Source organism: Lycorma delicatula, chromosome 1 (assembly GCF_047948215.1).
Source record: "Lycorma delicatula isolate Av1 chromosome 1, ASM4794821v1, whole genome shotgun sequence".
Classification (NCBI taxonomy): domain Eukaryota; kingdom Metazoa; phylum Arthropoda; class Insecta; order Hemiptera; family Fulgoridae; genus Lycorma; species Lycorma delicatula.
The window spans coordinates 161,682,585-161,708,722 of NC_134455.1; the positions used below are offsets into that span (position 1 = coordinate 161,682,585).

The 26,138-nt window shown below is 30.8% G+C and overlaps 1 protein-coding gene across 2 annotated transcripts in view; it reads right to left on the minus strand.

Annotated features, from left to right (window-relative positions):
* Positions 1-26,138, minus strand: part of LOC142318210 (EGFR adapter protein-like) — a 1,091,782-nt gene that overhangs the window by 415,630 nt on the left and 650,014 nt on the right. For both annotated transcript variants that reach the window (XM_075354771.1, XM_075354775.1), the window contains one exon: positions 24,023-24,097. In XM_075354771.1, coding sequence (XP_075210886.1) covers positions 24,023-24,097 — 75 coding nt within the window. The remainder of the gene's footprint in view (positions 1-24,022; positions 24,098-26,138) is intronic.

Here is a 26,138-nt window from a genome sequence, read left to right on the forward strand (position 1 = left end):
AACAAGCGTTATCCAGCCTATGGACCAGGAGGTGATTAAATGTCTCAAATTACACTGTCGTAGATTTTTAATGAAATATCTGTTAGCAACTACTGAAACAGCACGGTCAACTACTCAACTGACTAAATCTTTATCAGTGCTTGACGCTATAATTTGGCTGTCGGAAGCACTTAAATGTGTATCGGCAGAGACGGTTCAACGCTGCTTCCAAAAAGCAAACTTTCAATTGCACACGGCTACAGAAACTGAACTTACGACGACATTTGATGACCTGCAGGAAAAACTGAACAGGGCGTCTTATGAATATATAATTGCTGAAGATTTTGTTAACATGAACAACTTATTAGGGACTAGACTTATTAGGCTAACATAGAGAAAATAGATGAATTTGTTGACCACCATCGAGAGAAAACTGACGACAAAAGCGATTCCGATGACGAGGACCGTAACAGTAACGAACGATACAAGAACTACATCATACGTACAGTGCAGCGTTATCCAACCTATTAGACCTTCTGGAATTTTCATTTACAGCAAATGATTCACAGTTGATTAACATAATTTTTAAAGCCAGAATGTTGACAGAAAACAGAATAGCTGAAAGTAAAAGGTCAGTACAAAAAATATAACCAATTTTTTTTCTTATAATAAGGATTACATTACATAATGAACAGTAATAAAGTACATTTAGGTTAATTTAAATTATGTTTATTTATTAAAGTGTATTGGGTTAAGGTACTGAAATTCGTTACTCATCGAAATAATCAGTTCCTAAATTTATGATTTTTTAAATTAAAATACGAAAATTGTTCTACAATCCAGAATACTGTACTGTACGTGTTAACATAAGATACAAATTTTGTGTTTAGAATTCGCTAACAAACTACTGTAAAACTCACTGCTGAAAATGAAATAGGGTTCTGGTAATTACACTAACATATTTTTTCTTTTTAATTTTGTAGTCCACTAGTTCATCTCTGTATTCACCGGAATTCTGTTCATAACGGAAAATATTTTCGGTCACACGAAATTCCGTTAACTCATGTTTTACTGTACAAGTTTTTCACATATGTAAAATTATTTTTTTTAGAAATAAATTTGTTCCTTCAGAACAATGAATAGGTGTGTTGAATGTCTGTAATCGACTTGAAGGAGAGAAAGTCCAACAATAATTAACTCCTCTATACTTCGGTTTTTATTCTGGCTGCCATCCTGCGACAGCTGTCGATGATTAATAATGAATGAAGCTTTTGTAGCGTGTGAAAAATGCCACGCTTTACCGGGATTCGAACCCAAAGATTGTGGTTGAAAAGCAGAGATGCTGTCGTCACACCGCCAAGGAGTTTGTCATAAAATAATCAATAGATGTATTACTATTATCATTATTATTATTTGAACTCATTAAGAATACATGTACACTTCACATTTTTTTAATAACTAAACTTTGAAAAATTCAAGTATTCATTAATGATATATTTTTTTATAATATAGGCTGTAAACTTAAATAAACGTCCAGTATGTATCCATATATATTTATATATATAAAAAATAATAATACAGTTCGTAGATCATACTACATGTTATGTCACAAACTGCTAGTGGTTTGGTTTGAAATAACGAATGTACTCCTTCCACTCTGTACTCTTCTCTTTCACTCCAATCATTTTTTCTTTCTTTATTTTTTCTCTTTATCGTATCTCTCACTTCATTCAATTCCCGTGTTTGTCATTTGTTTTGTGAGGACAGACAACAATAAATCTACCAAAGTTCACTGTCGTTTCACCCTCTACTCGGTTTGTGCTCTTTCTTACTTCAGCCTTTATCATTCCAATTTCATTCACTCCGACCACACAGCATCAAGACGCGTTGAAACATGTCATGCAATTTGTCGTTGTTGGACAACGACATTTATTAAAATTCCTTATTACAAGATATTTACACCTGTTCTCATTTGTAACATTTGATACTTGTACAAAAAAAGTCTTTGCAACAAAATTTCATCATTTTTTCTTTTATTATTTTTTTTAAAGACTAAAGTGGTTTAGCAATTCTACAAATATTTTGTTTTTTCAACTGAAACCACCCCTTCTCTTAAAATGGCTTGCTCAAAATGACTGATAATACAATTTCTTCTCTCCATCAGATAATTAATGTCATTCAATTCTATTTAATTAATGTCAGTTTTCTATTCCAGCAAAGAGTAAAATTCGATGTGTGTATAAATTTCCACCTGATTTTTAATTTCCTCTACGTAATGCTACAACAAGAAGTGTTGTATGGATCAGAGTTTTAGATAGCCCTTTTTTTCATTTCTCGATGTAAAAAGAGATTCCCTAAGTAAAAAAATCTAGGGTGGAATTCTACGAGGGTTATTTTTTTCAAGGTCCGATCGGTCGCAAAATAAAAACCCGCGCAAAAATCGAAAGAACCTTTGCGCATATGTATTGCGCAGTGTCTCTAGCTGTGGCCTTCAATCACGCCGCGTCACTTCGTTTAGTTCTGAACACGCAGCTAGCACGTAAAAATGTCTACAACAATAGCATCTCCCGCCAAGTGTGAAGTGACAGCAAAGTGCGACAATGGTGCAGGAACTTTAAAGCAGGATGTGCAGATGTTCATGATGCAGGTGGTCAGGAGTGTTAACTAATGATCTCGTTGAGCGAGTGGATGAGGCAATTCGAGAAAATCGTCGGTTCACAATTTCTGTATAGAGTGATTCGTTTCCTGAAATTTCAAGGTCAGCTCTCTGTACCATTGTGAGTGAGGGACATCAGTACCGCAAACTGTGTGCGAGATGGGTTCCCAAGATGCTGTCCGACTATCACAAAACAACGAGAATGGACGCTTCCCTAACGCTTCTCCAGCGCTACCACAATGAAGGATAAGATTTTTGAACAAAATTGTCACAGGGGACGAGACATGGGTCCATTTCGAAACAGAAGAAACAAAAGAATAATCCAAACAGTAGTGCATTTTCATTCTCCCAGTAAACCAAAGAAGTTAAAGTGAACCTTCTCCAACAGAAAGTGTATGGCTACTGTATTCTGCGACCGGAATGGAGTTCTCTTGGTGGAATTCATGGAACGTGGCACGACCATCACTGCAGCCTCATACTGCGTGACTCTTCAACGTCTACGAAGGGCAATTCAGAATAAGCGGAGAGGAATGTTGTCATCAGGCATTGTCTTTCTCCATGACAATGCTCGACCGCACACTGCAGCTGTAACAAAGAAGCTCCTGCAGCGTTTTCATTGGGAAGTGTTTGATCACCCACCATACAGTCCGGACTTGGCTTCATTCAATTTTCATCTCTTTGCTCACATGAAACGTTGGCTAGGAGGACAAAATTTTGGCACAGACATCGAGCTGCAGACCAGCGTAGAAACATGGCTGAAAACACAGGTGGCTCCGTTCTATGACGAGGGTATTGGAAAGTTGGTTATTTGTTAGTATGAACTGAATTACATTTCGTTACACAATGTTACGAACACATTACTAACAAACATCAACTAATGTGAAAATATTTCCAAATTGTGTAAATAGAAGTGTGTTACCTTCCGATTCTATGCAAATATGCTCTCATAATAAATAATCACATTTATAAGTATCTTACTTACTACGGTTATCAAAAATAAATCATGAGAAAATGAAAAATATCAAAAATAAAACCTTACTATAAATGAATTTCCTAATAAGTAAAAAATTTTACTTGATGCTACGACAAATGCCTAAATCGGACTTGCGACTATGTAGAGAAATAGCGTAACTATGTTACAAAAAAATAGCGTACTTGTTACAAATAAAAAATGTTTTATTTTCACTGTGGTTTTAATTTCGTGACCGATCGGACCATGAAAAAAAAATAACCCCTGTATATGTGAGATTGTTTGTTGGAGTGGATTTTGCTTAATACGTATGGAACAGATGATAATCATGAAATTTGATATGGTGAATTAAGTAAATGGGATATGATACAACATTTAATGAAAAAATGACCACACTCGAGACGACTTTTATCCCATGATCTTCAGATAGGTGTGTTTTAGTAATAACGTCAACGGCGATCTTGAAGTTTATTGGTATTATTGTCAGGTTAGAAATAGATGGTGCCGCATACTCCACTTCCATCACGGGTCCAAGTGTAAGGGCTTACTTCTTTTCTAATTTTATTTTTTTATTATTGCAAGAAGAAGATTTTACTACTGCATAAAACCTGGAACAAATGATGCAATTTACTTACCTAGAGGCCTAGATATTGACCCAGTAAAATAAACAATCAATAGAATCAGCCGAAATTAGATTTCTAAGACCGGTCCAGAGATGCTTGATGTTTGATCAATTAAGGAGTGACGTTTCAAGTTCAAATAATTAGCTTACATGGAAAAATTACATCATACAGGTTAAAGTAAAAGTCCATTTGCAGAGAATGAGTAAGGATAAAAACCCGAAGGAGATCTGAAATTACACCTCATAAGGTACTAGATATCTTGGACCACCAATGAAACATTGAAAGTGACGTGATGGAATATGCTACTCACCCTAATTTGTGACAATGATTATTTTTCATTCTTTACTCAACGGTGATATTTTGCTGTCAATATTTCACGGTGATCTCGAGAAGGTTAACAAAGAGTGGGGCGACTTTCGTTTAGTACTCACGACTATTGTCTCAATCTAGGTAAAGTTTTTTATTATTGTTTAATACGATACTTTGAATTTTGAAAAGTTGGCAGAGGAAGTGGGGTTAAATAGAACGAGGAAAATTTTTTCAGTGTGATGCTGAAATGGTTATGTAATCTATGTACATTAACAATATCTTAAGCGACTCAAATAACAGTTATTTTCACTAAAATAAAAAATCGCTAGTCATTATTATTTCCAGTAAATCGATCATTTTTTCGATGGCATACACAGAAGATAAGTACCTTCATGTCTCTAGAATATTACATGAATAATATTGGATGCACATTTATAAGTAGCGTAAATAATATACAATAAAAAAAGAAAATTATTTAAATTTCATATTAATATACTTATATAAATATTTATTTCTGGGTTTCCACTTTCTCTTTGATACAACTGACATTCAGGATCACTAATTAAACATCAAGTACATATAAGTTTAGTAAAGCACATATACCATATCGATACAGTTTCATATCTGCCAGATATTTGTAGAATTAGTATAATTTATATCAGTATAATTTAGTTCCGAGTTTGTTTTTTCATTTACACATTAAGTAGAATTTGTAAATGAAAATGTCTATGATGAAGAGTAAAGTCTGTTTCAATTTGTATATATGCCCGTAAATGCAGAATCTTTTAATCGATAATATGGTGCTCTCTTTTTTTGATGAAAGAACCTCAAGAATCGTATAAGGAATGGACAGTTGCTGCCTACAGAGCAATGGACAAAAATAATCAATTATTCTAAGTGGGGAATTCATCTCGCTTCGCGGTTCCACTGTAGGTAACTTGTCCTAATTACCATCCACCGCAACTACTTATCCTTTTTTTATTAAGTTTTTGGAACCGAACTCAAATATTTAGAGAAAGTTGCGAACCAGATGCATTTTTAGTATACTGGTGTACCGGTCTTAGCGGCTTATCTGTCTACCTCTCCGGTAACAAAGGTTTTGTTTTTCCCACAGGTAAAGCAATAAACCTAAAAAATGAAGCGTGCTACTCAGATATAATTAGTCCTCCTAATTTTCCTAAAGAAAACCCAATACAACCTGCAGTCTAAGTTCACATTAAATTATTTCATTCATCACTCGCTTGAAGTCTCTTTTCCGCTAATTAATATAAAAAGGGAAAAGATTATCCTTAGAAACGATATGAAATAATAAGAAACAATCGAAAATGAAATTACGCACACGTTAGTTGGAATGTATTTGAAAATAATATGATCAACTTCGATTTTTGTTGTTAGAAATATTTGATTAACCAACCGTCTAAGAAACATGGACTTGTCTGGTACTACATGAATGAGAGATAAACTAGTATTACATCGAACACCCACCACATCAAATTTACCAACTGCTTAATTTTTTATAAATTGATGCGCGAGCATGCATGCACAATTTTGTGTGTTTGTGTGCTTTTCGAGTAGCCTATATTCATTACACACATTTGTTTCAATGCTATCGTAAAGATATTTTTAAATTTTATGTTCAATAAACAATGCTTCCTTCATAAGTACGTAAACATTTTTGAATTCCTAAAATGATAATTTTAAAAAGTGTAACGTAACCTACATTGCTATGTTTTTCTTGCGAGTCAACTTTTAATATTCTTATTTTAGAAGGTGCATAAATTAAAGTTTAAGCAATTTGATTTTCAGCTGTTGGCTTACTTAGCTGACATATTTTCGCATTTAAACGACTTGAATGTGAATTTACGAGGACGTGAAAAAATATTTTATTAATGACAGACAAAGTTCATGTTTTCATTAAGAAGCTGGGTTATTCACATTCAAAGCAAAAATTCCCATATATTTTCATTCACTTCCGATTTTATTCAGAAAAATTTGGATGAAGACACTATTATTCACCACAGTTTGGATAGCATGAAGATGTATTTGCGTGAACTAAAAATTCAGTCGGCGTAATATTTCCCGGAAGATAAAAAAAATTTCTCAGATAGGGGACTGAATCCATTTAGTGAAAACGTTGTTGCAGCTGTTAAATTACCGGTTGAGATTCACGACCGGCTCATCGAAATGTCTACCGATAAAATATTACAACTACAATTCACATCTGAAGATTTAGATACGTTTTGGCTTGTTCGTAGAAGTGAATATGGAAATTTAGTACTAAAAAATGTAAGTAAAATGTTTATAATAAAAGACTTTTTTTTTCATAAGAGGATTTCATTACTGTTTTCGTGTAAAGTTGTATACATTTCCTAATCAGCGATAAGTGTTTTCGCGCGCTTGTTTAGCAGTAAACCTACTGCCGTTCGAGGATCTAACTGCCACATCGCTTCATCTAAAAAGAGCATGTTTGATTGTATCACTTTTGGATAAAGTGGGAAGAACTGAATTACATTTCGTTACGCGATGTTACGAACACATTACTAACAAACATCAACTAATGGAAAATATTTCCAAATTGTGTAAATAGAAGTGTGTTACCTTCCGATGCTATGTAAATATGCTCTTATAATAAATAATCACATTGATAAGTATCTTACTTACTACGGTTATCAAAAATAAAACCTTACTATAAATGAATTTCCTAATAAGTAAAAACATTTTACTTGATGCACTATTTGTAATTAAAGGGCACTGTTAATTAAATGGTTTGTTCTTCATGTTTTTGCCATTATAAGTACAAGTAAAGTTGCTCTCTCTGAAAATAATGCTACTCGCTATACAGCAAACTGCTATGGAAAAGTTGGATGTTTAAAGATCATCTAGTCTTCGATTCAGTTCCTGGCGACAGTATTAAATAATTTAGTATATTTCTCATGATTTATTTAATATTTATATTGAACATTGTTCACGCATACCACCAAGCTTTTTCAAAACAAGAATTTGCCTCCGAATTTATTTTCAAAATTGTATCATTACAGATATAAAGGGACGGGATGTCAAGATTAACTGGTTAACTGCTGATTAAAATTAGTAACTGAACTTATGACTTCACACAAACCATTTACATTTATAAATTCACTCTGTATGACATTTTTATAAATTCACTCATTCGCTCAATTCATTTACTCATTTAAAAAATACACTGTATGTATGGCACTTTTATAAATTCCTTCGTTTTTCGTTAATTTTTTTACTGGATAAACGAGTATTTAGAAACAAATTTATAAATATTGTTCGATACATTATACGATTAAAAATATTACAAAGTTTAGTTCATACGAAATGACGACTGTCTACTACTTATTATTAAGACAGTATATTAATAATAATTTCTGAATATCAAACACGTGTGTGTGTATTTAACACTCTATTGTACTGTACAAAATTTATCGGTCGGAAGGCACCTCATTTTGGCTGCTTGAACTCTTTTACGAACGCAGGCTTCACTCCAATCACAATGTGTATACAGTTATTTTTATTATTTTTTAGACACATTGCGACTCATAATCAGACACATTATAATTTGAAATTCTTGTGTAGTCTTTCCTATGAGTAACATCAACCGTGATATTTAAAATTACCTAATCAAGTTTTATCACCAACAAGAGTTTTTTACATAACTGGGAATTTACCACAGATTGCGATAGTTTTCCTATGTGAAATTTGTTTAATTGTAATCAAAAGCAATAAGTTTTAACGAAGGAATTTAATTATCTTTGGAGATAATTCTTCTAATCTTTCATTATAAGTTGATCATTAACGAATTTTTAGATATTTTTATTTTTTATAAATTTTTATTTTTTTAGGATATATTATCGCATGCTTTTTTATTCGGGAGACTAATGTAACAATGATGATTCTGAAGTTAATTCACAATAGTATGAATATTCTCGAAAATAAATTTGTTTGATTTTTTTAACTGTTTAATATTAATCCCTTTCGCCACGTCCTCCCTCTGTGAAAAGGGATTTTCATCTACGGTTGCGCTAAAAAATAAATATAGAAATCATCTTTTATCACTTGAAAAAAAATTGCTTTTGTGTGTTTCTAACATAGATCTACGTACGAAGAAAGTTTTAAATGAAAAACAAACGCAACCATCTCATTAATTTATTTTCTACACATGTGTACTTAAAAATGTAAGTAAAATGTTTATAATAAAAGATTTTTTTCTCATAAAAAGATTTAATTATTTTCTCAACCCTGCTTTCATATTACAGGGTAGACAACGCTGCTCTAGAATGTCAACATAAAATAAAATTTAATTGTTATTACAAAAATAGTACTTTTATGATGATTTGATAAGCCAGGTTATCTAAAAATAGTAACTAATTCCGTGGGTGTCTTTCCAATATGACGCTTATTACAAAGTGAAATTCTAGGATGTTGTCACCTTATTAACAAAAATGATGCGAAAAGAATTTCTTACTGATACTTTTTGGTTAATAATACAAAGCCCGTGGCGTTATGGCATGGATTTTGTATGTATTTTGAATTTATAAAATTTATATGTATTCTACCTATAATAAAATAAAATAAAGTTAAATAAAAAGATAACTGCAATTGGACTTCTGCCTATATTTATTATGAAAAATGATAGATAAAAGTAAATAAAGCCCAGTTAAAGAAATTGAGTAATGAACACAGTTAAGGTAACCTAGTACTACAGTCATTGCTATACTCATTACCATTTATACAGGCGGTTTTCCCTACTGTCTGTCTATTGCATCTACTTGCCTTGTCCCCAACTTGGACCAAATTCTCCTATTCCGCGAGACCGTGTACAAGTTGTCTCGAAAACAGTGCCGTGCTTACGCTGTGCATTGTACGTGTCTATAACTGTGATTGTAGTAGTGCTTTCTTGTGTGTCTGTGTCTATTGTTAAAAATGTCTATAGTTTCATCCGGTTTACGAAGTCGGAGTAAAGAACATTGTGTATAACGTTTATTGTTATTTTCAATATTTAAAAACTTTCAGTAATGTTTTTCGTGAGTATTTTTTCCAACGTTCAACAAGCTACAGCAGATGCTTATCGTGCTTTTCTCAGAACTTTTGAAAGAATTACTGCAAAGGGTAATAAGAGCGTTACCAAAAGGAAAGCCAATAGCAAAACAGGTGTGTTATGCGTATACCACATAATGTTTAATGTGTAACGAAAACACGTTACACGTTAGAAGAGAAAATTAATTATAGTGGTAGCGAGATGTCTTTGTTGAGAATTTTTAAGGATCTTGGATTTTCATTTTAAAAATCTAACCAAGGTCGATAGTTTTTAATGGAAAGGCAAGATACTATCTTATTGCATTCCTTCAAAAAATGCATAATATTCTAAACCATTGATTCCCAAAGTGGTCCAGGTGGAGCCCCAGGATCCACGGGAGACTCGACGGGGGTCTACGTTGGCGTGACAAAAAAATGGGGGTTCACAATTCGTAAGCGGGGTTCACAATTCATTATTTTATTTTCAAAATAAAATAAGTGAGAATTGATTGCTTTCTTGTGCTGTGAGTAGATGTCAAAAATGTAAAGTTGGATGGAAGCATTTTTTTTTTATGAGCCAACTTTACTTTTTTGAGATCCACTCACAGCACAGTCAATCAAAAATTAACCAATCAATTCTCACTTTTTTTTCGGAAGCTGTTAGTTCGTGGAACTCAGCCGTAACGCAAATTTTCATAGTTAGATCTAATCTTCACATTTTCCGTCGACTGGAAATGTGGTAGAAATGTAGCTGCAGGGGGTCCACCGGAACCAGCAACATTTTGAAAGTGGTCTATGAGAAAAATAAGTTTGGGAACCTCTGTTCTAAACGAAGGAAATCCACGCTCTATTGTTTATTTAGATTAAACTTGGGTAAATCAAAACCACTCGAAAAATATTTGGCAAATTCGTCAAGTACAGATGGCTTGAAGGTTCCTGTTGGTAAAGGTTGCCGTTTATTTTTATTTTAATTTTGTGTCATGCTGGATCGCCAGGTATGGTTTATTAATAATGCCAAACTATTGTTTCAATCGAAGAAATCTGGTAATTTCCATGACGAAAGGAATGCAGAGGTTTTTACCGATTGGTTCACGGATTTCCTTTGTGGATTAGAAGAAGGATGCGTCATTGTCATGGATAACGCAAGTTACCATTCCAGATATAAGGAAAAGGCTGACTAGTAACAAAAAGAAATCTGACATAAGGGAATGGTTAAAAAATAAAAAAAATTCATCCTGGTTCTTCAGTCCCTAAACTTCATCTTCTAAATATTGTTCAATAACATAGTAAAAAGTATAAAATTTACAAGATTCACGAGTTGGCAGCAAGTATGGGTCACGAAGTGATACACCTTCTACTATATTACTATCAATGTCTCAATACCACAAAACAAGACTGAATGACTTTCTAAGAACGAAGGAACTGAACTCTATCTACCCGAAAGATAAAAATGATTTTGACAACCAACTAATCATAAAACGCAACACAAAAACACTAACAATAAATAACAAAAACAATAAATAATGCAACAGAGTATAAAACACAACTAACGAAACACAAACAAATCTATAACCAAACAGAAACAAAACAGCAAGAGTTTAGCAAACCATAAAACGAAATAACAATAAAATCAAACATAAACACAAAGAAGGAAAGTCCAAGAGAAACATCACACCCATTCAGCGATTCTTCCTTTTACCAAATATGCGATAAAACTTTCTATGATCATCCATTCGGCCCAGATTTTCCAATTAACACGGAGATCAAGTGTTGACCCAATAATATAAGCCGACAAATGATCTCCGTGCGCATTAAGTCATACCTAGTACATTCATATATATCACATAATAAGCATCGTCCAATAATCCGCATTGCGGACAAGTACGAGAGTCCGCCAGGCCGAATTTCTGTAGTCTGTCCCGAAAAGCGCTGTGCCCTGGAAGAAGTTGCGTCACATACTTGTTCGGGTGTACCTAAGAGGCGTTCCCCAAATAAACAAAATTAGGAAAAAGATCATGCGTATAACGCCCACACTGTCTCATCCCATCTTGCCTGTCACAGGGCGACATCATGCTGTTCTATCTCCTTTATTTTCTCCTAAGTAAATTCACCTGAATTAGCAACATAACGCTGTTGCCTCTCAGACTCAATCAAGTCTATCTGTCACGCCTGCGATTACCAGATCAAAAGACATATTGCTGACAGAAACAATATTTTAAAATAAAAAATGTTACAGTGTTGCTGAATGACCATTGTGCGTATAACCACTGGCGACTGAGTTAGGTACGTTAGTCATGCTGAAAAACTTCAGGAAGACGATTTTGTCAAAGAAGGACTGCGAGAAGAAACAATGAACCCTGTTACTATAAATCTCTGTGACAACGGAGGTAGTGAACTTGACGATTTGTCTGAGTAACTTACTTTTTTTTATTTTAAGGTTACAAAATAAACTAAATTTGTATATTTTACGGAACTTTTGTGGTCAGGTTAAAAGTATGTTTACTTTTTTTAATACACAGTTCTCTTTGTACAAAAGTAACATTCATATTGTTCAAGTGATCATTTATTTAACCACCTTTCAGTGAATAAGTGTTAGTGATTAACATCACAATCTCAAAGATTTACATCGAAATTTCTCGATAAAAAAGAAAACTGTTTTGGCAAGATCAGTAATTTACTAAATTTGTGACAGTTATTTAGACTTCTCATTATATTTGAATTATTTTTAGAATAGGCCTATAAAAATGAAGGTTGGTTAATTTGTAATTAATTAGTTAATAAAAATGTTCCCTTATCGTAACTGGTTTCCGAGACGTTGATTTTTCGTTTATGCTGTGAAAAAAATGATTTATGTATATCTTTTGTAATCCTAAATTATAATTCTGCCTACAGTAGTATTTACCGATAACTTACATGGAATAATACTATAATATAACCAAAACTACATAAGAAAGTTCTTAATCCTACAACTATTTTAGATCAGTAGAAAAATAAACATTGAAAATTATTATTGCAAGATGATGATTGTGTTATTTAAATTAAATTATTTTATTCTAAGATATGCGTTAAATTATTACGCTGTGATCTGTATAGAAACTACACAGTGGCCAAAACATTGCTTACTGTTTTAAACAACCTGTGGATCCTATGGCGGGGACTGTATGCTGCGCGCGCAACCCGCCGATATTAATGAGAATGAGCATAGTAAGTAAACCGTCTTTTTTCCGTATGTTATATATTATAAACTGTCCCATAACAGAAAGAGATTGTAAAAATTTCGAGTACATAACGTTAATGATAATGAGATAATATTCGTCTCAGAATACAGAAGAAAGTAATTTGTTCGGTTGATGGGCGGGCTGCACTATCAGAGGTGTAAATAAATTGAAGTTGATTTGAGCAAGCTTTGCTTTTTCTTATCTTCAATAAGACAGAGAGTAATGATTTTAATCGTTATTTATAAACATATAAATATATATGTAAAACTATTATATATATATTGACAACTATCTTCTGTAGGTACAGAAGATAGAAATTGCTTTATAGGTAAGCTACTAGTCCAGATTTACTGACTGAATGATCAACGTTCAGCAAAAACTACTGAAGAGAGATTGATGAAAATTTGTATATATACTCTTCTTACAGTGTAAATGTACACTAAAAAGAATTTTTTTTGAAATTTCGAGTATAAAGTGTTAAAATGGAGTAAGAAGTGTTAAAATGGATATTTTAATGTCAGTAAAAAATGAACACACTAACTTGATTTTGGTTTCTATAATCTTCATGTGAATATCTAAAAACTAATTTCTAGATTATTTGAAATTCGATCTTGGGTTAAAAATTAATTTTTATTTTTATTTGAAACCCGACTAATTTTAATTCTCTTGGTAAAAAATGAAGATATCAACTTGATTTCTGGTGTGTGTAATTTTCATGTAAATATGTAAAAACCAATTTCTAGATTTTTAGAAATTCGATCTTGAAAGGGTAAAGAAAGATAAAAAAAATATTTGAACAATAATTGAACATTTTTCACATTTCGAAGTATACTAAACAAGATATTCACTAGATAGGGCTTACAAATAATCTTTAAATAAATATGTAAAATCCATTTTCTGATAATTTTTAATTTCGATTGTTTCAGGAGCGCCACGGTTTACGGTGCGGCGGCACAAGCAACACAGTTAGTGTTACTGTATGTGCCACGGGACTCACTGTATCTCGGGGTTGACTAAAAAACATAAAACAAAAGTAATTAAAAAATTTTTAAAAATGAGAAACGAAGAATAGTTACTTCCTAGTGGTGTTTGTCGGGTAAGGCTTTGAACCGGGAAAAATACATTTTTTAGCCGTTTTTTGCGGGTAACCAATTGTAATTAATATTCTTAAGATGGAGGTCGATCGTTATAAAAGCCCTATTCTTAGATCACTAAAGTTTTTCAGGTCCTGTACAGACCAAACTGTTCCTCTGAAGAAATTACAATACACTGACACTTTTTATAAACTGAACAGGTTATAATTTTTATCAATCATTATTTTCACAAGCGTCTGAATGATAATCAAGAAGAAAAAACTTCTGAAGATGAATTGATGTAGTTTATATGCGTCTTCTTCTTAGTATGTAAGTGCGCCCAAAGAAAGGATTTTTTGAAATTGTGAGTTTAAAGGGCTAAAATGGAGTAAAAATGAAATTAACGTTTTTTTTTTTTTTTAATTTCTCGATAAAAAATAAAGATAGTTTGATTTTTGGCATGTGTAATCTTCATGTAATGACTAAAAACTAATTTAAAAATTTTTTGAAATTCGACTTGGAAAGGGGTAAAAAAGGTTAAAAATCTTGAAAAATGACTGCAAATTTTCCCCATTTGAGACTCTACTCAATGAGTACTCAATTGATTTGGGCTTGCAAACACTTTTCGGATAAATATCTAAAAACAGTTTTCGCGGTTTTTTAATTTTAATATCTTAAGGGGTAAAAAATATTGTTTATGGGAAACCATATTTTTTTACATTTTTTCCGTTTTTATTCAGTTGTACTCGTGTTGTTAATTTATCTGTGCTGTTTTACTATTGAACCAATATTTATGAGATTTGATAACATTGTGATGGTAATTAATGTTTGTAATTCTGATTACGTTTTTGGCAAGCGAAGCCGCAACGGGAAGTCTAAAAACCAAATTATTGGGTTCTGTACTGACCAAATATTGCTCTGAAGAAATTACAATACACTGATAGTTTTTATAAATTGAATATGCTTCAATTTTTACTTATTATTATTCTCATAAGCATGAGTTTAATGAACACAGGGGACAGAATCCTGGCTAAACGAGAAGAGCCGGCGAAGCGAGCCCTTACCTACTAAATATCCCTCATCGCGTCGGGAAACGCTAGCAACCATATAGTGCGGGTGAAGCCGCCACAAGGATGTCAGTATACCTATAAATAATGATTTATATATATATATATATATATATATATATATATATATACATATATATATATATGTGTGTGTATGTGTGTGTGTGTGTGAGACATTCAAGACATTTAACGATAAGAAATAGAAAAAATAGGAATAGAAAAGCCGACAGATTGCCTGATTGATGAATATGATTCAATATAATAGTTTCTTTAACGTCTTGATCGTTTCATTTTTTTTTTTTTTGTTAAGTGTAGTAACTAGACCACTTTTACACAAAAATTTTATCTACGAGATTAACTGTTTCAATATTATTAGCCTACTATATAGAATTTCGTAATTTTCCATCTGATTACTTGGGGTAAAAAATTCAAGCGAAAAAGGATACGAATATTATTATTGAAAGATAAAGACACAACGGTAAAAGGTAAAGGTAAAGACACAACGCATCTTTAATCATTTAGTCAAGGTTGCAATATACAAAGCCCATTAGGACGCTGAAAAAAGCTGCATAGCGTTATTCATTGAAAATTGGTAATTGAAATGCCCATATCTTAATTTTTAATTCAGATAATCAAAACGGCAGGTCGCTTAAATACAGGCGAAATAAATTCTACTTCAAACAAGGTGACACAACATTATTTCTTACAATACGTTTTTACCGTAAGGTATCTTGATTTATATGTTGGTTTATGCATTATACAAGATCGATTGAATTGGCCTTAATGAAACTTATGCGTTGAATTTTATTTCAACTGAATAAGCTAATTTTTTAGCTTGCAACACAACGGTTGCATTGAAAAAAATTAATTCACAAAAATTGTAGGATTTTTTTTAAAACGGTAATTAAAATATCAAAATTATTCGTATTCTATTCACAAGATTTATATCTTCTTCAGATATCCATCAAAATTTAATTAAGAACAGATTAATAAATTTATTTGTACTCAGAATCTACAAAGGAACTCAAGCAAAGTAGGTAATTTTTTACAATTTTCAGAAATAAGTACGATTTGAACAGATTTTAACATCATTAAACAAAAGATAAGAAATGAAATACTAAATGAGTTAATTTTATTTCTATTTCCTTATTTTCTTTTCAACATTTAACAGCTGTTAGATTTATTATTCCAACTTAAAGTTCTTCAACTAGGAAAACAATTAAAAGTTTATATTTGTTTAATACTTAATTTAACGAATCGTAAATGAAAATTCTTAAACTTACATATTAAAATTGCATTTAAGCTTGTAACAATGAAATTTACAAGTTGCGTAAGTACAGACATATTAATAATTGAAGTAATTATTACACAGTATTAAAATCAGCCCGCTTACTATTCGAAAATTTAAAATGGATTTTTCATGAATTATTATGCACTATTCCAATTCTAACGTACAAAATATCGTTACTATACGTATACATCTTACCATGTAAGATGCGTTACCACAAAGCGTTTGTGTAAAACGTACAAAAGCAAATTCTTTTCAAGAGATAAAAGACGATTCCTATATTTAGTTTTTAGTGCAACCGTAGATGAAAAACTCTTTTCATAGAGGTAAGACGTGGCGAAAGGGATTAATATTTTCAATGCTTGCGTGACTAAATTTCTATATTACTTTGACGAACAAGCCAAGACGATTCTAAATCTTCAGATGTGAATTACAATTGGAAAGTTTTATCGGCAGACATTTCGATGAGTTGGTCGTGAATCTCAACCGGTAACCTAGCACCTGCAACAACGTTTTCGCTAAATAAATTCAGTGCCCCTCTCTTCGACAATTCATGTTTATATTCAAGCAAATACTCCGTCAACAGAATTTTTAGCTCATGCAAATGCAGCTTCATGCATTCCAAATTGTGTCTTCATCCAAACTTTTTCTCAATATAATCGTAGGCGAATGTAAACATACCAAAACTTTGCTTTGAAGGCGAATAATCCAGATATTGAGCTTCTTAATGAAAGCATGAACTTTGCCATTAATAAAATTTTTTATCACATCTTTTTAAATTAACATTAATGTCGTTTAAATGCGAAAATCCATCGGCTAAGTAAGCCGCCAACAGTAACATATACTCATTATTCTGTAAAAATAATGAGAATGGTGTTTGTTTATCCTGAAAAAATATTATTAATTCATCTCGAAGTTTCAATAACTGGGTTATCACTTTTCCGGTTAACAATAACTGTCATTGTACAATCTTGTCTTATTACCAATCGATTCATTGGATTTAGATAGCTCACTTTGTTTTTTCACAAATTTATCCACTTTGAATAAGAACCTTTAGAAAAAACAAAAAATAAAACAGTTACATCGTTTGACCGCACAATAAAAACCGATACTTTAATTATTAATATTCTCAATGAAATTACGCTTTTCAAAACTTAAATAAAGGCATCAAACGCATGCTTCGCGTTCGAAACTAAACTGGAGTACAGTAATCCCTTACGCCTCTTTTATACTGAGAGCACGACGAGTTCAAAAGTATCATATACATGTTCGAACATGACCGTACCACAGCGAATATTAGACCAAACGACCAACGAATAGCAGACCAAATTACAAGGAACATGAATGTATCAAGTTGAAAACTACAAATTGCTCATGTTTGCACACTTCATATACGCATGTTCATCCGTCGACTTGACAGTTTTAACTATGTTTCATTGGGTTACGGTTCGGGGGGAGGGTGTTGGTAAATGTTCGTTACATAATTTTTTTCCTTTTTGGAGGTCGTGTAGTTAAAACGGTTGAGAATTATTGCTCTACAGAATGCGAGAATATTATTTTTTACGTTAAGTTTCTCCACCAATTTTGTAGAAGAATAGTTCTATTATACTGATATTTTTGTAGGTACCATAACGTTATAAACGTAAATATTTAGTTATACTGAACTATGATTAATAAAAATATCTTTAAATTGTCTATCTAGATGTTGTTCCTTTAAAAAGATTCGATTTAAGTTTTCTTAAACGAAATGTTATTAAGGGATCACTATGTGGCTTTATTTAACAGAAGAGAAATTAAAAGTTCATTTAAATAGGCGTACATGTTAGAGGAATACTTGAATATAAATAAAATAAATAATTTCAAGTCGTATTGACATCATTTTCATATTTTTAGGTAGATTATAGAAGTAGTTAAGTACAATAGTTATATTTTAAAAAATTGACTGTTTTTATACTTTATGGACAGAAATTACTTTTTTCTTTTAAATAAAGGAAACTAAGTATTTCTTCTTTTTTCTTTTTTTTTAATTATTTAGCATTTAAAATGTTGAACTTCAGTAATCGAGTAATGTAGCATTTTATTAAGTTGTATTCTTACAAAGAATAAAATGAAATGAAGAAAATATAAGATCGCTATAGTATTAATAGCTGTTTTAGATTTGAACACAGTATTTAAAGGTATATTTTAATTACTAAAAACAAGTAATAATAATAATAAATAAAAAATTATAGAACAGAATGTAAATGAGCAAAAAACACAGTTTTTTTTGTACAAAAAGCTGTAAGTCTATAGAAACAGAGAATGTCGCACACAATTCTAGGTCCAGAAAAGAGAGAAGTGAATGAAACTGAGGCCATTGTATCTTATATACAATGAGAGTACAGCCTGATTGAGGCAATTAATCATTGGGTCGATACATTCATTCATTGTTAAGTCTAGTAATCCATCTCCAACCTTCATCACAGCTCCCATCCGCACAAGTAGGCTAGACTAAAAAAAAGGTTTAATTCAATACTCTGTAATCTTTCAACAGCAAATCATGGATTATTTAATTCACTTAATAAAATTATTCTTTTTTTCTTTTTTAAATACTCGTAAACTAATTATTTATAGCGTACTAATTTTACAAATTTTATGATATATAATATATTAAATAAATTTATACACTTTTTATATATATTAACACAATATATTATATATATATAATAAAATAAAAATATGATTATTCTATAATCATAAGATTACGTGCATGTAATCGTATGAAGTAGAAAACATTACCTTTTCAAAGTAATTTACAAATAGTTGAAATTCATAACAGTTTTTTGCAAAAATATGAATGTATAATTAAAAATCATTAGTAAATAATATTAAAATATATATTTTATATATATATATATATACGAATGATGTATCCTTGGCTTAATTTTTAGATTAACCCAAATAAAGTCTTTGAAAAAGTTGCACAAGATAAATGGTAAAATATTTTCTCAATTGATAATAAAAAAAAACATGACGAAAAAAGTCTAATCTTAAATTTTTTAAATTATGAATTTGATTTTTTTAAACATACTTACAGAACGTTCCTGAAATAAACGAAAAACCTTTGCAGCGAATTCCTTACTCAAAAATCAATAGGTAATTGTCAATAACGACAAAAAAAATTGGTAAAATTAATGCCGACAAAAAATGTTCTTTGGAAAAACGCTTCATTATCAATCTGTGTTTTATGTTCTTTTAAAGGAATGTTATATCTCAAGAGCAGTTAGAAATATTTTAATAAAATTTCATTTTTGTTCACAGACGCGAACAAACTTCGAAATTATTGCATAAATCACCCTTTCAAATTATTCAGGGTGAATTCGAGTTGTTAAACAGGCATGAAAAAATGTTTTTAAACGATCAGCATTTCTTCTTTGCATACGCTACTCTTTTCCGGTGACCTATAAGTAAAAATCAATGGGAGATAAGATAAGTAGAACTGTTGATTATGCTACTGGCTCTCATCTTACTGTTCATCTTTAACCGCATGTGTTATTTGGCAGCTCAATTACATGTAAACTAGACTGTGGTGAAACTGCATCATGGGTTAAGCATTACCTAGATACATGTGTAACGAATTACAAATTGCCATGTGTGCCATTTTCCAATCAGAAAATAAATTTGATAGCGTATGACATTTAAACATACATAAAGAGTGATTTGGTTGCAGTATAACTGAAACTGGTAAAAGAAACATTGCTAACTAGTAACGCTTGTTACTATCTGCTTAAAGATGCACTCCGATCTCCCGTAGGGTTGTGGATGAGATGGACTTCCACTACCTGCAAAAGGCCTGAATTTTTCTTTGGATGGGGTTTTTGTTTGTTTCGTACTCAAATTCTTCCATCCAAGAAGATCAACCATCCTCACTCATTACAAATCCATTTCCTTATCAATAAATCTCTTTTTCTCTCATTTTATTTCTTTTTTTGCGTAATCAGACACTGTTAAGTTTTTTACTGGGGTCGCCGATACTGCGAAGATAGTGAATCTTGGTGTGGTCTGTGAGACTGAGCATTATTCGCGAACCGATCTGGTGATTGTTTACTATCCAATAGTTGCATAATATGTCTAATAGCTCAAGTGTGTAAAGGGCAAAATTTTTAATGAAGTTTTTGACAAATGCAAAGTAAGCAAGAAAAAAGAACATTGACCAATTTTTACTAGAACAAAGCTGAGCCCGGTCCGAAACTTCAAAACTGTATTTTAGACGAATTTTTTCAGAATATAAGGCTTTAATTTATTCATATGTAGTTTCTAATAAAGTGGAAGATAATCTAGAAAATAGTATAAGAAATTTTTTGGCAAAGAAGAGGATACAAACTACAGGAAATTGTAATGTTATAAGAGATTATTTCTTCTTATAATTTAATGTCTTTACGGGAAGGTTTCACTCAAGCCAGATTACTAATTCTTATGTTGCGATGTTGCTATGACATAATATTATTGCAAAAAAATTTAGAAAGAGTAAACATTAGGATTAAAATACCAAATACAATAAAACATTAGTAAACATAGTAAAACGTTAAAATTTAGAAAGCATAAACACATTGATACACAGAAGTTGTAGCTAGGGTGTCTGCAGTAATGTTGGCACTGCTGATAGTGCCTACAATTCATTAAAGGATAGCTGGCCACAACAAGACGTCGTAGCTAGCAAGAAACCAGTCCAGAAATCTATTCCCCCTACACGTCACCTTAACTTCCTAACATCTTACGAGTAACACATCTCTATTTAACAAGTGTGTTCAATAGAAGCTTAAAAAATTCAAAAATTTCAGAGTGAAAACATATTAATATTAATAACATAGACGTTTTTAGCCGTTCAGATCTCAGTATTTTACTTTATATAAAACAATTATGCATTCTAGCATTGCAGAATTCAATTAACTTTTATTTAATAGGGGTAAATTTTATTATAAAATTAACATAAAAATGATATCAAAAAATCAAATAGTGGATGGATTGGGTTTTTAATTTGCACTAAAGACTGCGCCGATTCAAGATCAGTTTTACCCACAAATTTATTTTTTTCGTTGCTAATTCTATTTTGGTTTTAAAGAAATTATTCCATACAGACAAAAAAGTCAAATATGAATAATTTAGATTGTCAAGTCGCAAAAATCTTGCGACAACGTACCAATTATTATGCATCCATCAGTTTGCCAAACTTATATTTATTTTAAAAACCTATGTCAAGCTACAATTTTCAGAAAAAGTAAAAACAACCACAACAACAACACCACCAGCAGCAGCAGCAGCAGGTACAACAACAACAATAGTAATAATAAACTGTTAAAATATTTAATGTATTTCAGATAAATATAAATAATAGCTAAAACAAAAAATAAATTAAAAACACAAACTTTTTCAGATGTAGCTGTTGAAACCACAACATATAATTACAAACAGTACAAAACAAAATTGTGATGTAATTAATAAAAATGCAGTCTACACGATTGTTATTTCACATGTAATTAATATAACTTCAAGCCCAACCGGGTGTATGTCCTAAAGTTAACATTAAAAAAAGAGAGCAAATGGAAACAAATGCGTATGCATTTTTTTGTGAGAAATGTGATATGTAGGATTCGATAATAGCTTCAATAACAGGAATAATCGTGATAAAACAACAGCACAGATAAAAAAATTGTTTAATTTTACCCTTTGAAGATATAAAAAATTAAAAATTTCTAACAAAAAAAAATTTTTTAACAAAAAATTGAGTTCGAAATTTTTGACTACAATACGTGTATTTTGTTACTGGAAGAAAGTAATTTGAACAATATTTAGTTTAATTGTGATCATTTTTTTAACTAACCTAGATCATTTTTTTTCATTAATATCGAGCGGTTACATTGCTTATAATCAGTGTTAGATTTTGTATGATAAATCAATTAAAAAGTTCCAGTCAACTATAAACTATCAAAAGATTTCCGGCTATAAAAAAATATATAAATTTCTTCATGTTATTTATAAAACGCTTTACATAATGCAATTTAAGTGTTAGATTTTATAAGATGGTATCTTAAAATTTTTCTTCTCTGCCATATTTATGAAATAATATACATTCATCAACTCGAAAATTTGTATCGTTGCAAAAATTAAAAAAAAAATCTACCTAACCTTTGTTGGGAGTGACACTTTTCAGCATAAGCTATCATTAATAACTGTACTTATGATTGTACATAATGACAATTATGTATAAATACTTATATAAAGGAGATAAAAAATGTTGATTTGTTACATAGCTTGGACTCTTACAATAATAGTTTATGTAGAAATAAGTTATAAAATTGGAATCAAAATTTTTACGATTTTAATACGCTTACTCCGTACTACTTACTTGAGGATAAATAATAAAACTCTCACGAGAAAGCTGAACAGTATTTTATATTACTAAAAAAGAGAATAATATATTTGCATGAATAGCTGACCTAAATATTTTGTCTTGTAATAGAAGTGGATGGAACACATAAAAAATTTAACGTTTGAGGATTTAGCAAGAAATGAACGTTTTGAAAATTAGGTACCATCTCTTTTTTGTGTGATAAAAACTTTTAATATACGTTTTTTAAAGGTCGTAAGAAAAGCAATTGAGATGAGATGGGCTCGTATCATGAAGTGCTGGGTGGCACTGCAGTAAACAATCCCCACAACAGTTCAGTTAAAGAGAGCGGGTAAAGCCAACATAGAACGCGAAGAGATAAGACAAATGCTGCTCGAAGACCAGGTTTTCAATTAAGTCCCCAAGGTTTACACTGCAAATATTTTCCTGTTTTATTTTCTCTCACAACGAACATTTTCGTATTAGATTCACTGATGGCAACTCTTTTTAACATCTCTAAACGCTGCGGGGGTTCATTTTATTACTCTAAATCTTGTAATAACTGGTATAGTTAATGCAGCCTAGAGTGAAATAAAATGTTGTAACATTTGTCTTTAGAGATTATACTATTAATTATCACCGTAGTAAAACTTAACGTGAAATGTAAAAAAAGCAAGCAATTTGTTTGCGAAACTCTCTCGACTATATTAAAACCCACTAAGGGTCAAAAGGGATCTTCCATTACCTTACCTGACATACAAAAATCTTAAATCAATAGCCGAGATACGCGTTTTACCTTACTAAATTTCATTTAGTTTCAACCGTTCCAGTGATAATAAAAAAAAGATAAGTTACTCCCACACACATCCAAAAGTAGAGAATTGCGCTCTATTTAGTTTATACTATATTTTAAAACTAGATCTCAAAACGTCAAGAAGGATAAAAAACAAAACTGACTATCAAAAACTTTTTAATTCTTATAATATTGTAAATGTAGTGTGTTACACACAATATTTTTATATAAGAAAAAATGAGTTTTTCCGGAATACAAAAAGAAAACGATAACCAAAAAAAAACAAAAAATTGAAAATTTCACATCCAAGAACGTAAAAATTTACTTAATATTTACGAGTAATTACTGTTACAATATGAAATTACGTATTTACATTTGGAAACCAAGAACTTAAAAATTTGGTTAAGTAGGAATAAAAAATCCTACCAATAAAAATATAATAATTTCCATAAAAAAGTTTTATGTTATAATTAACAAATTAATAATAATAATTTTTTATTTAGTTATTAAATAATATCTAGTTCTGGGAAATCCTGAAAACACCCAGACCAAATGGAAACTGGAAGTCAGCTAACCACAATAAATATTGTAACTCTAGTTTTAATACATAGAAAAGAATAGAGAGAAAAGATTACTTACTTTTCCATCTGGACTGCATACTTTGATGCCAGCTAGTGAAATGACAAGTAAAACAGGTTTGGAACGTGGACACCCCTAAAAGAAAAAAACAATAATTTTACTCATTACCACAATTAAAAAAAACAAAATATATATTAAAATCTATATGCAGTCTGAATTCTTAAACTGATGTTCTAACATTGATGAATACTGTAACATTATAATACGTTCATGCAATAACGAAATGATAAACATGTAACTGTTGTACTTTTAAAACTCTGATGTTTGAAAATTAATCTGAAAATAAAACCGAACTAAAAGAAATATTATTAAATTTTTTTTCCAAAATTTGTCTCCTATGAATCGGAAAATCTTATGCTTACAGAAAAAAACAACTACCAACTCCCTACTATCCCTTAAATTGGAATCTAAACCAAAAGTGAGCATTTTAAAAACAGGTAAAAAATTATTTACTTTTTGATGGGAATTTTAAAGTTTTATTATAATTAATTTTTTTAATTTATTCCATTTAGTTTTCTATCTTAATTTTATTGATTTATTGTTTATTTTTGGCAAAAGTAACAACAAAAACAAAATAATTCAGCGATTACTGAAAAATATTACCTACGGTTCTCCGAAAGGCAGGAGTATGTATAAATTTTTATTTTAAGTTTATGAACACAAATTCATATAAATCCAATCAACTTTTAACATTTACCAAGTTGATGCAAAGTTTTACTTGTAAGTACTTTAAACCTATTTAATATTAATAATAAAACAATGATAAACGTATATTAAGAACAACGATTATAAAAATAATTTCTAATCATAAAGCAGATCATGAAATATTTGTTTAAAAAATTATCTACTAAGGTTATTTAAAAAAATTTACTACAAAACTACAAAAAAACTTTCTCTAAAAAAATAAATATAAATAAAGAATGATAAAACCGTTGTAACTGGTGAAAAACAGATCTTGAACTTATATAAAAAAAAAGTCGAAATGAGTACCACCATCTTGTGAAGTCAATAATATAAATAACTGTTAGTATAAAGTTAAAGAAAAAAAATTTCGATTGATAACAGAGCGGTTTTTTTATGATCCCATGGAGATTATTTTTCTTATGTAAGAAAGAAGTTAGTTCATCCCGGAATACATAAAAATAAATTGAAAAAAACAAAAAAATAATGAGTAGTGGAAGTAATATTTAAATAAACTAGATGTGGAGATGTTCCGGCCGTAGAAATCATTTTACACTTAAATAACACTTATTTTAACCGGTTAGAGTTTGTTGAAAAATTAAACATCTTTTTGTAGATCTGTAATAAAGATAAAAAGGAGATGAAGAAGTTGAAGGGCAGGCTAAGAAGATTAATTAATGACGTAAGTACCGTTGCAGCTGGATAAATTCATCGGGCACTAAAAAAATTTAACGGGATTAAATGCGGTAATCTTTGGATTCGATACCAGGTATTGTTAACTATCCTACAATGACTAGTAAATTTACAGGGATATACATCAAAGTATAAGCACTAAAAGTATGGTTAAATGTAAAGATTTTTGTGTTGTAGGACATTAAATTTAATTATTCAATTTTAAAAATACAGACAAATCTTCCTTCCTCATCGGCTTTATAGAAAAAAAAAAAAAAATACATATTACTGCAAGATCTTTCCAAGCGAAGTATTAATATTAGTAATACGAGCGGAACAAAAGATAAATATTGTTATAACAGTTAAGTTACTATGTAAAAAAATTCAATGGAAAATTAAAAGAAAATGTGTTGTATGAACGTACGAAATAATAGTAAATATAATTTTCACATATGTATTAAGTAAGATACGGTATGAAATGATATTTTATGAATAATTCTTAGATATGAAGACATGAACCATATCATTTTACTGTATAGTTGAACACTGATCCACTCTCGTTGATGAGATGTGTAGTGAAATATGAAAACAGCTTTCCTACCACAAGGCAGATAAAACAGAGGTGAAACGGCAAACTGCGATAGCTGCCAGTGATTACCCGTGTAATACAAGAAGCAGTGAGCTGAAAAAAAGCTTTAGCCATTTTTCTTCTTTTAAATAAGCTTACGTATTATTGTACACGATAACAGCGTGAAGAAATGCA